Source organism: Vanessa tameamea, chromosome 5, assembly GCF_037043105.1.
Source record: "Vanessa tameamea isolate UH-Manoa-2023 chromosome 5, ilVanTame1 primary haplotype, whole genome shotgun sequence".
Taxonomy (NCBI): domain Eukaryota; kingdom Metazoa; phylum Arthropoda; class Insecta; order Lepidoptera; family Nymphalidae; genus Vanessa; species Vanessa tameamea.
The window spans coordinates 3628535-3642134 of NC_087313.1; the positions used below are offsets into that span (position 1 = coordinate 3628535).

Here is a 13600-nt window from a genome sequence, read left to right on the forward strand (position 1 = left end):
AAAAAACAGAACAGGTACAATATGACCTCAGTTTGCTTACTTACTGTTTCTTTTCTACCTATGTGTTTATCAACCGTCATTGAAGCAGCATGGAGGAATAAACTCAAGGCATCTGCTCGAAAAGGATACTCCTCTTTATAGCTGCCACAGGCCCACAACTGGGACAACCTCTAGTCGTTCCTCTGCTTTAGTCTCATGTTAAAACATGTTTTTCAATAAAAGAAGATCATATCTTCTCTATGTATTTAAAATAATAATACAATTTAAAAATAATTTAATTAATAGATTTATATATTTATGTTAAGTTTTATATTTATTAACAACCAATTACTTATACTAAACTCATTACTCTAAACAAATTATCAAGATTTCATCTTCGACTATACAATTAACGACTAATTTTCCTTTTTGTTTTGACTGTGATCAATTAAAATTAATAAATTTCCTAAATATATTGTTATACAATACTAAAATTATATACGATCAAGGCTAATAAAATTCGTGTTATATAAATTTATCGAATGGTTTGACATCTAATATAATTTTATATACATTAACAAATGTCTAAAAAAAAATTCGCGTAATTAAAATTATCTAATGAAATAGGCGTCAGTGCTCCAATGAAATGAGATAATTAATTAGTCTGCTTTTATACATTTTAAAACGTAAGTTTTTATTGGTCTATTTTTTTAATAATTACTTTTTAAAGGTCGTATTAAATAAGTTGAAACAATGTCCGTCAATTCGCTAAGTTTGAGAATGATTGTCAAACTTCAGTGAATTGAATTGACGTTTAAATTAATTCAGTATGAAATATTTCTTACGAATATCACAATAGTACGAATACTAATTTTATACATACTATTTTTGAAAAACAAAAATGTATCTAGAATACGATCTAACAACATATTAATATGACTTCATAAATAACAATTAAAATTAAAATATTATTTATGGCGGAATAATAATTAATAAGAAATTCAATTACGAAGAGTAAATTAATAACAATTATGACATTCAAGAATTCTTTAATTCGTGTACGCTCATTATTTTTTAAACGAATGCTTTCGGCATATTTTCGCGTTCGTTCATCGCAGGCTGTTCTTCATCTGAAGGCTTGGGTTTGACTTCGAACGTACTTAAAATGTCTCGCGGTGATTAATTTGCTAACGTGTTTAATACAACTCATAATAAAGACAAAGCAACCGTTTGTCAAATACTCTTAGTCTTTCTATGTAGTATTTGTAATAACTATAGGTTCCTATAATAAGTAAATAATGTCGAAGAGAATATAAGATCTCTCTCAACTTACGCGCTAGTAAATTACAGTTATATTAAGATACAAATATACAAGAAATATTTATGATGATCAGATAATATTTACATTAAGAAAATTACAACTTTATTTAATAGCGAACTTTAAAGTTACTTAGCTGAGGTTCTATGAGCACAGTTTCGGTGGTTTCCTGTGTGGGTGTTGTGGTAGGCATCGCTGATGGACGAAGGGAAATAGCAAGCGGCAATGCTGATCGCGCGCAGAGTTGAGATGCGCCACGTGTAGAACCGACTGATAGATATCGAGTGCAACGACCTCTCCTGGAAAAAAAATATTTGCATTTTTTTTTTATGACATACGTAGGCAAACAGTCCACCTAAGGGTAAACAGTACCCAAAGAAACTGGCGCCGAAAGAAAATTTAAACCATATCGCCAATGTTCTGCCAATTTGTGGCACTTAGTAGTACACTGGCTCACTTACCCTTCAAATTGGAATACTGAGTATTGCTATGTGGCAGTAGAATATACGATTAGTGAGTAGTACCTATCCAGGCGGGCTTGCACAAGACCTACCACCGAGTAATTTATTGTCTATTTTTTCCAATTATTCCATCTAATAACTGTTGAAAATAGACCAACAGATTGTCAATCTGTTGCAATATTTTTCTTAGATTAATTTCAATTATAATTCATCTCGTCCTCGGCAGTGAAGGAAAACATCGTGAGGAAACCTGCATGTGTCTAATTTCAACGAAATTCTGCCACATGTGTATTCCACCAACCCGCATTGGAGCAGCGTGGTGGAATATGCTCCAAACCTTCTCAAAGGGAGAGGAGGCCTTAGCCCAGCAGTGGGAAATTTACAGGCTGCTAATGAATTTCAATTAATAATAATTATTATGATACAACAGATGACCCAAAAATTACAAAATTTATCCGCAAATTAAACATAATTCGATAATTTTAATGACATTCATAGAATAATTAAAAACATGACAAATTACTGTATATATATTCATAAAAAAAAAATATAAAACATTTCTAAACACCTATTATTGATGAAGAATGCAAGCAGTTAAGCAAAAGGGCACTTGAAGATAGTGTTTAAGTTGACCTGCGAATAATTGGATGTATAATGCCTTAGATATAATCTACTTTAATTTGTGTATACATACATGATATCATTTATAAGTGGCGCCACAATTTTAATTGCTTAGTTTTCAATTCGTATCTGTAATTCAATCGAGTCACTAATACCATAAAACAAAAACGATTTTTTTCATAACTGTTAAGCCCAGAAATATTTTGTTATCAACTGAGATGATGCATACAGCTAAATTAAAACTCTTATATGAAACTTCAGACAATTTTTCAAAGCTAATTTATAACTTAAATGTACGCAAACAAACTTGTTTATTAATAAAATGCAAAATATCCATCGATGCGACAACTGACGCGTCGTAACAGAATTACCACAACTTACTTGAAGCGAGGCAGAATGTATTAAAAACTTGTTCGAAGTAAGTTGACGAGAGGAACTAAAGTTCAACACTTGTATTATTAGTAACCAATTTAAAGTTGCGATAGTGTGCCGATGTTACTTTGAGTGACAATAACAATGTTTACGGAAACTAATGAATCACAACACTACTGAAATTTAAATTCATTTGTCTGTATAGACGAAAGACAAACACTGATTGGTGTGATTCGATTTTGGATCAAGGAATTATTTTGATTATTTGGGAGATCTTGTTATCGTTCCATGTGTATCTAGATATAAGACCAACGATCCCGAGGTTCTGATTACAAACCCCAGGTCAGGCCGATAAAAAGTTATTGAGTTTTTCTGTCGAATTTTTTTCAGAAACGGCCTGAGCACTGATAATGATAGTGTGCGTCTGGTCTTGCGCCTAATCTCTTGGATCGTGTTGGATCTGCCGTCCTATTGAGGATGCCTATTGCGCCTAGGACTCCGTAATACCTACCGTCTTTGATGGACGCCACGGGATCGATTTCACACGCTACCGTGACGATAGTAATGTACCTACCCCGACATACAGGCTACCATAATGTTAGTTGTTTACCAATTTGCTGGTGTTTTTGTCTTATTTTCTCTTCTTTATCGAAAATTTCATGATCATCATCAGGTATCCAAATTAATTACATCGATACAGTTACCTTTCCTTTACATTACCTGCTATACAGAGAAAATTATGGATAAGACCAATTTTTAAAGGAGTTTTAAAATACTGAATTTTCTTTGAAAAACAGAAAATCTACGTATTAATAAAATTGAATAACTAAAATGCTTTGATTGGATTTCGGTGACGTCAAATTTACTCGTTCATCTATTCATAGTCAGGTTTCAAATTGTCAAATGGTTCATTGTGAAAATGCATTGAAATTGCACGTGGGCGCTTTAATTTGAATTTAGAACGTAGTGGATATGATGTCAAATAAATATTTGAAAACATCATTTTATTGCCTACATCATATCGTAATTTTAATAATTTTAAGTGTATTTAATATTAATTCTCTAATTGAAAAATAATATTCATTTTCGCTGACAAAATATATAAAGCATTTACACAAGTTTAAAATAGAGAATGGCGATTCTTTCAATATAAAACTTTACTCACGGTCCGCAGTCTCTCTTAAATACATTTTGTGCCAAGAAATTATACAATTTTTATCAATAAATTATCGTCTAAATTTCCGTAGAATATTAATACGTGCGAAGAGTATTCATTTTATAACTACTCTCTATAACCTATAACATTTATTAAGTACATATGTATGTTTGTATTTATTGACGTATTTATTCAATTGCATTAACAGCCTGTAAATTTCCCACTGCTGGGTTAAGGCCTCTTCTCCCTTTGAGGAGAAGATTTGGAGCATATTCCACCACGCTGTTCCAATGCGGGTCAGTGGATACACATGTGGCAGAATTTCGTTGAAATTAAACACGTTTAGGTTTCCTCACGGTGTTTTCCTTCACCGCCGAGCACGTGATGAATTATAAACACAAATGAAGCACACGAAAATTCAGTGGTGCTTGCCTGGGTTTGAACCCCAAAATCATCGGTTAAGAAGCGTTCTAACCACTGGGCCATCTCGGCTCTCAATTTTCTTTATTCTTTATTCAATACTTTAACGAAATTTAAAAAAAATATCTTACTAATCACTTTTCAGTGGATACATTTCTAAGTGACTGGCTTTAATATGAGTGGTATCATTTTATGGTATGGCTTTGTGTCTGAGTAGGTAATATTCACTAATATATTCTTCAGTCAAACAGTAATACTCATTATTGTTGTGTGAGTGTGCTAGTGTAACTACAGGCACTAGAGATATAACATCTTCCTAACGTTCCTAACGTTGGTGAGATTGGTGATGTAAGGAATTAGTAATATATATTACAGTGCCAATGTCTATGTGTGGTGTCCGCTTACAACCAGGTGCCCATATTCAAGTCTTCTCGTCCATATGAGATAAAAAAATATCTCATTTTAAATTATTTTCTTCATAAATCGTTCTGTGTTGACATTTAATTATTCTATATTATGCAATTATAAGAATTTTAAAATTGAGTATACGTGATTCAATGTTGGAATGTCGTGATCAATTTTTGTATGTTTATACATATCAGTGCGTGTTATCGAGTGTATTATTTATATTAGTGGAATATATTTTTAATGTAATTTTACAAATAAATAAATAATGTTTCGGGAAGAAAACCTGACTGACATATTCCCGTTACCTCAGATATAGATGTAATAAATTCTATTATAACAAAACTATACGCTCTTTATACGAGAAGGTAAGTCCAAAGTCTCTATTAAGGCCATTTACGGACTGATAGTAACTAGATGAAGGGTCAGCCATTACGTGCTCTGCCAGAACGTTGTCAAACATGACAGTAGTTGGGTTCTAACATCCCTTGTTGTTACGAGATGTCAAATCGACACGGTCGAATATTTGAAGAAAATATAACAATTTTTTTTTTTATTTCGGTATTTTCAGAAAAAGATGAATCCACTCTTCTCATTGTGAACGACAATACAAATATATTCGTACAGTAAATTATTTACTACCTTTGTCATTACTGAAATTCGTGTATTAAAAAAAAACCTTTTTGGACCCAACGCTGTTAACGCATTCGCTAGGATTTAAATGGCTTTGTACATAATTTACTCGTGATTATATCTAAAAAATATACTAAAATAGAAGTACAATCCATCCGCGATTATCTAAGTCACATTACCTACAAGTAACTTTAAGTAACATTGCTTTTCTTTAGTATAAACTTAAGTGAACGACCATATCCCATGTATTAATAAGTAGACATGATATTCTCAGCCTCGGAAGCGCTTTATACAGAACGTGCTTAGAATATTCTGCTTATGATCTTGGTAATTTAATTAATAACCATCTGCCTTGACCTGCCTTGACATAAGCACGTTTATATGTTTTATGTAAAACAATTGATTTTTAATTTAAAGAAAACCAGATCAATAAAAACTGGAGTTCCATTTTATGATTGTTATACTTTTTTTACGATAATTTGTATGAAAATTTTCACGAACTACTTTGTTATATTATATAAGCTATCTGAGCACAGATAGTGAATTTATATTTATATAAAAATAGATGAAAATCCGGCTTCCCGGGTAAAATAAATAAAACCAGAGTAATATAAACATACTAATTACTGCACTCTTCACGAAATTACTATTTGGAACACACATTCTGAACGCACCCGTACGTCAAACATGGCCGCCCTTTGAATTGTCATGTCATCGAATTTCATGGACTTAATATCAAAATATTTCGATAATACGAATTGTGCGAATATATGTTATCCACTAAAAAAATATTATATTTTAATGATCTATATATGTGGATAGGTTTTGATCGGGTCTATCGTAGACCTGCACGAAATTATTAATATAGATATATTTTGCACGACTCTTGATGTAAAGATTCAGAAAGTACATTACGTTTTATTAGTATTCTACTATTTTATTAGTACATTTGTTATTCGACGGCATCAAGTTAATTTATATACATGTTTTTTTATTAAATTGTTACTCAGTGTCGTTTGAGTACTGTATACTTGTATTGTATATATATTTTACAAACTCAAAATAATATTTAAAAACATTTGTTATAGTGCCCTAGCACAGCTCCCGACGACACGGGCTTTCCAAGTTCAGGGGTCAGGAAAACAATTTTTTTTTTAAGTTTGAGTTGTACTAATTTTATTATTTTCTTTCTAAGATTTATTATTCTTATCACAGCGTGCTGAAAAAGAGTCCACTTTCTCCTCCAGAGGAGAAGAAGGCTAATCAAAATCGTTATTCAATAAGCGTTAAAATTGCTGTTTGACAGTCAAAAATCTACCACCGGTTCGGAAATAAACGACTCGGGCCTGAGAAGAACCGCAGACAGAAACTCACCATCCATTATTATTTGGTTATTTCCATCTCGTACATTCGCCCAGCAATAAGTCCAGCAGTCTATAGTCAGTCATTAGCAGACCATTACTTCACTTAGTTATAGGAAGACAAGCCTGCCAATTGACCTGATTGTGACTAATTTTGTTTATGTTGCAAGAAAATAAAAACCACTCCTTAAAATGTCGTTGATGGTTCTAAGGTTTTATGAACCCATCTTGGATATGATGCAATATATACTGGTTATCTCGTCCTCCGAACCGGAACACAGCAATAAAGAGTATTTATTCAAGCAAAAGTCCTACCATCAATAAAAAATATATACATATATCCAGTACATTATTTAACTATATGAGGTTTCACGTTTGTAATAAGCTTGAGTTTAATTAAAATATAACAAGCAAATTACTCCTATAACAATAACAAAAAGAGAAATAATTAAAATTTTAATTAATGTAGCGTTTATTTACGATACGAGTATAATTGTACGAGTAGACACGTTGTAAATAAATTAAACATTAACGAACTTCATGGTGGGCATTTTTTCACATCGACCCGAAGTATAAAGGTGATGTTTTATTCATGTTTGATCATGAATTTATTAATTAATATTCACTGACGGACCAAAATCATAGAAAGCAATCAATATATAACCTTCGACAAGATATCTATTAATTAAAACCTTTGAACCGACCGATTCGTTGATGAGATCTTGTGTCTTGCAATCAAATTGTGAATAATCAATTCGTATTGTATTTACTTTTGATTTGCACTTTGAATAATGTATTGTAAACATCTTAAATAAATTAGGAGCCGTTTTCGTTGCAATGCTTTAGTGAAATAACTACTAAGCCAATATTCGTAAAATTTGCAACAGAAGATAAAGCGAGTTTCGGAGAAGGTTTGGTATTTGATATGATAATATTGCTAAAAGCGATCATGTGATTCATTCACTATTTATCTACTATTAAAGATCCGAGATGGCCCAGTGATTAGATCTTTACCGATAATTTCAGGATCAAACAAAGGCAAGCCCCACTGAACTTCAATGTGCTTAATTTTTGTTTATAATTCATCGCCTGCTCGGTAAAGAAAATCTTAAGGAGACCTACACATGTTTAATTTCAGTTCAATACCACATCCATACCCACCATCCCACATTGGATCAGCATAAAGGAGTAACTTCTAAAATCTTTTCCTCAAAAAAGAGAGGAACCCTCAGCCCAGCCGTGGGTCATTTACAGATTGTTACTAACAATATACTAACAATTATTTTTATTTTAAATATACACTTTCGACGTGTCATTTTTTAAGATATATTAATAAAAAAATTTGTATATAACGACCAAATGGAAACTTGATAATGTTGACACAAATAACATCCAAGCCTTTTTTATGTTTCGTTATAGTATAATGTTTGTGTTCAATATTTTCTATATTTTACGAAGGAGATCCTAGTTATTAATTTGAGAACATAAAAAAAAATACAATGAAAAAAATAAACGTGAGCCATTCTCTGTATTATTTCCTCTATTTTGAAATCTTCATTGGAACTAATATACTTAGATTCAACAGACAAATGAATTTTCAAAAAATGATCAACACTATGAGAAAAATTTAATCCAACCGTGAAACAACACACAAACAGGAACACTACACTGAAAGTCGATCAAATAATATTACATTTAACACGCCCAAAAAAGGTTTACTCCAAAAAACTTTAGCAGAAAATAATATATCGTTCTACGCTCAAGTATGTTATGTTCGGAGTAATTGTTTAATCTCAGTTACAAAGTTTGGATAGCAAAACGACTAACAGACACTAACATTCCTTTGAGAATGATTTGGAATGCGGTCAGCGATACGAGGACTAACTTTAAGTCCCAAACAAAACAATCCAATTAGTCTAGCTATTTAGTAAAGTGTTTTAAGTGTGGCGGAAGATTTTATGAAGGGGCCTAGCAGTTAGAAATGTACACATCGCTACTGAACTTTTATCAAACTATAATCAAATATTCAAATACAAAAAACTGAATTCGAAATACTTCAAATATAATTTAAATTTAGAACCGGCGTTAATTTAAATCTAGTGTACGGAAAATTTAAGACAAATTAAACGATGTATCTTCCCCCTCCAAAATTAAACGAAACAAAATGGTCGCTAACTTAGAACGCTTGAATACCAAGGAAATTCTAATTAACGCTGACATTAACCTTCCCCTATATTTAATTTGGTTTTGTTTGCGATTTTCATAACATAAATAACGCGGTCATTAAACGACTTATAATGTCACATATTTTTCACGGGTTTAAGAGTCAACGGTTCAATTAACATTTAATATAGAATACAATTAATTAAACTTGGTTTAAACTCTTAAAAATAAAATACATGTGAACCATGCGAAATATATGTATTAATGAGTTTAAGCACGTTTGGTTGTGCGGAAGAACTTATAACCGTGCACGTGTGTGTAAGAGAATATCCATGCAATATTCCGTTTTACTGGAGAATCAAATAAGATTAAATACGCAAAATAAATATATGCATGTGTTTATGCATTATGTATGTACGTGTAAAAGAAAGTTTACTTTATGTATGTACAGAGATGGTTTTATATGTGTGCGATTCAGTCTTACCTGCTACAATGGCACCTAAGAAGTCTCAAGAACGCTGCTCTGAAGGTTCTGTTGAAGACTGTATAGATGATTGGATTGATGGTAGACGACACGTAGCCCAACCAAAGGCAGATGTCCACAACGTGCTCTGAAACAAAAAAAGTTTCTTTGGGTTTGGTCTCTTTTTGACATATTTTTAAATGTGTAGAACATTGCAATCGCTATAAAATATTTTGAACGAAAATATTTTTATGTCACAAAGGAAGGCAGTCTCCAGTCAGAAAGTGGTCACCAAAGCTCTTAACCATTAGTACTTCTAGAAGTATTAGCCATACATGACAGAGTAAATGCGCCACCAACCTTGGGAACTAAGAAATTAAATTAGTTATTTCTCTTGCGTATGCTATTATACTATATACCTACCTACATAACCCAACCATCAAGTATTCATTTCTATCTCGCGTCCATTTTTCTACCAATATCCTCCCAACGTTTTCATAGTTAAGGTTAATTAATACATCGAAATATTTTAAACTATGATTGTATTTTCAATACTTTACTTTATTAAAAATCGCTATTTGAATCATATTTATTTTAATTAAAACCATTCCGATATTAATAAGTGTGCAAGATTGTGTGTATAACATATTGTGTATTAATACTTTTAAAGTCATCTCAATTTGTCAACTTAATTCCAATTTTCAATCGTATTCCCTACGACCTTGAACTAAATATATTTCTATAGCAGCCGGAATTTTTATTCTCTAGAGAAAGATTGGCTTGTAACGTAATAACTTTCAAGAAACTACCAAAATAAAATTATTTCTATAAATGTATTGCAATACAGATTCAGCAATTACTTATTTCATTCATTTCACTGAACGTGGTCTGATAGATAATAATATCTTTTCTTTTATTTTTAAATTTAAAATTGTGTAAAGAAAAGGCGGACTTAACGCCACCTTGACATTTATTAATTTTATTTAATTACCTTATTTTAATACTTAATATGGATTGAAGTAAATGATGTAAAAAAAAAGCCTGTAACATTCCAACGCTGGGCTAAGGCCTCTTCTCTCTATGAGGAGAAGATTGAAGCTTATTGGCTAAATGGATACATATGTCAGAATTTCAGTGAAATTAGACATATGAAGGTATCCTTAGAATGTTTTCCCGCCCAGCACGTGATTGTTTATGAATATAAATGAAGTACATGAAAATTCAGTCGATATAAATTTATACAATATTTAGTAGCTTAATTTGTCTCAATAGCAACTTAAATAACTTTCATAAAATTAACATTAAAGTTAAAATTAGTTTAATTGTTTTCAATTGCATATTTTAATTTTATAATAAATAAACGAAAACAACTAACAAAACGATTGCCAACAAAGATAATTATTAAAACAGTGGATTCATATCGGCTTTTGTAAAACAAATAAATCTTACCAGTGGGAAAAGTCGGGAAAGATTTCGGTTGGAAGCCATTAAAACTTACAATACAACAGACGAATCAACATTTCGAATGGCAGAATGAATCGTGACCGATGCCCCAATACAATTAAAAACTTTGATTAGTTTTTCGAAATCATTAATTTGATATTCATCTTGTATTGTTATACTTTCCTTTCTAACGAGAATCATTATTTTGTTTTGATCTTTTCAAAGTTATCAATTTAATAATATACATACATTGAATAGCGAAAATTTATTTGTTCTGTAATTTGTATCTAATTCACCTAGTGCTGAGTAGTGCAACAATCACAAATCTGCATATATCGAATGATATTCTGCCAATCCCAACGGGAGAAGAATCGTGGGCTATTTGAAAGAAGAACTCCTACGTGGAAGAAGTTTACGGTCTATTACTTACTTCACCTACTACTAATATGAGGGATATTTTACAGAACAGTGCATATGACTGCTTTTTTTTTCACTGAAAAAACGCATAACGCGTTTCCCCCACATGATGGGGGTGTATGTGGGGCTCGCGAGCGCTGAAGGCGCCGGAATACCCACTAAAAAACCAGCGGTACCCACTCCGTCTTTTCGGGAGACATCACGGGATCGCTTGTGCATACTATCGTGAACATAAGACTGCTTATATTAACAGCTTAAAAAACTACATTAGCATAAACTAGAATATAAAAAATCTTCCTTGATATAAAAATCTTCTATATATATCAAAGCGAAATACCACTCACTGATTAATCACGAAAAATCTGAAACTATAAAACTTACAAACTTGAAATTTGGTAAATAGGAACCTTATAAGGTGTAGATATTCGCTAAGAACGGATTTTAAAAAACTTCACCCTTAAAGGAGTAAAACGGCGGTTGGAAGTTTGTGTTTTATACATTTCGGGCAGTTTTAGCCGCAGGTTCAGCTAATTGTCATATAAATACAGTTAATAAGGTTGATTTATCAAATATTAGTAAGATAATATAATGCAAACAATCTTAAATCACCAATTTCACCTAATCAGGGATGGCAAATCGAAGATGATACGTCAAAGTCCCAGTCTCCGTCGTGGTTTAGTTGAGTTAGCAAAGCCATTCGTACTAACAATCGTAATTGAATCTTGAACTGACAGTATCAAACAGAATCATATACGATCGACCAGTACCTCATGTTTATTATTATTAAGTATTCCTAGTTCGAATACTTTATTTATCAGGTACTCGACATATTTTGAAACGATTTCGAAGTTATTATTAGATATTAACAATTCAAGAGTCCAGTTCTGATATTTATCGAGAAATAATCGACATAATATTTCGACAAGTCGTCTCATCGAAATTATGTCTTGTGTACTTTTACAATTTTGTCGAGTTTACTTGGTGGTAGGTCTTTGTGCAAGCCCGTCTGGGTAGGTACCCACTCATCAGATGTTCTGCCGCCAAGCAGCAACACTTGGTATTGTTGTGTTCCGGTTCGTAGAGTGAGTGAGCCAGTGTAACTAAAAGCACAAGGGACATCAAATCTTAATTCCAAAAGTTGGTGGCGTATTGGCGAAGTAAGCGATGGTTAATATTTCTAACAGCGCCAATGTCTACGGGCGATGGCTTCCACTTAACATCAGTAGGCCCATTTGCCGGTCCGCCTACCTATTATATAAAAAAAGGACAAGAAATATCTTTACTTGGCGCTAGGGCTTTGTATGAGCCCATCTGGGTAGGTACCACTCACTCATGCCAAAGAGTTCTTACTTAGTATCATTGTATTCCAAAACATCTTAGTTCCCTATGGATTTGGTGATAATTTACCATGAAATGGTTTATTTGTACGCCCGCCTAACAATATTATAAAAAAATAAAATTGTATTTCAATATTGCATGAAATATTGACTCATTTGTTGTCTATGGGCGGTGGTGATCATCATCATGACTGTGTGACCCTCCATCAACGTATATCATAAAAATTATCAATAATAGTAATTTATTTATAGATTTTCGAAACACTATCGGCATATTCACAAATTATTGAGTTCTTGATAACATTAATGTTTATTTTATAGTAATATTATGTGTTTGCCAAACTTACCTGGTACTATACAAGCTGGACACGAAGCGAATAATATGTTGAGTAGGAAGAACGGCGCCCAGCACAATACGAAGGTAAAAAATACGAGACCAAGAACCTTCGTCGCCTTCTGCTCATTGGCAACCGCGTTCGCTGACAGCGACCTGTCCTTTTTGCGGTTAGCCAGGAATCTGTTACGAAGGAATAACTTAAAAATATTATTATTGCAAAATGTTTTAATATTATTTACACTCTAACGACGTTTTGCAGAAGTTTGTATTTTAGTGAAGTTTTTTATTTAATTTCATTGTACTGTGTTTTTTTTTTGTAAACAAAACAAAGTTCTTTTACGCGGGTTACAGTAGATTGATTATACGTTCTTAAAAATAAAGTTTACTTTTCATTTTAATACCGCAAGCTATCGAACCCAACAACTGGTATTATCTTAACGTGTCTATCACTCTCTTTCCATGTATCTCTCTCTCTATCTATCTATTCTATTATATTCGATTTCATATAACATTATTTGAATGTATTTTTTGTTATTGTTTTAATTAACATGAATCTTTTCATAACAATTTTACTTTATTACATTTATTTTCTCAAATTTAATTGTTAATTTATTTCGTTGTATCTGTTTTGATAAAGCAAAATATCAGTAAATAAGAAGTAGGTGTACACAGTTTTGATCGTTTGTTTATGCAAGAAAATGTTTATGTAGGAAA

The 13600-nt window shown here is 32.1% G+C and overlaps 1 protein-coding gene across 1 annotated transcript in view; it reads right to left on the reverse strand.

Moving 5' to 3' along the window:
• Positions 1 to 1362: 1362 nt before the first annotated feature.
• Positions 1363 to 13600, reverse strand: part of 5-ht2a (5-hydroxytryptamine (serotonin) receptor 2A) — a 65753-nt gene continuing 53515 nt past the window's right edge. Inside the window, exons 7-9 of the mRNA XM_026629034.2 lie at positions 12897 to 13066; positions 9374 to 9500; positions 1363 to 1596 (exon numbers count right to left, since the gene is read on the reverse strand). Coding sequence (XP_026484819.1) covers positions 1407 to 1596; positions 9374 to 9500; positions 12897 to 13066 — 487 coding nt within the window. The 3' untranslated portion in view covers positions 1363 to 1406. The remainder of the gene's footprint in view (positions 1597 to 9373; positions 9501 to 12896; positions 13067 to 13600) is intronic.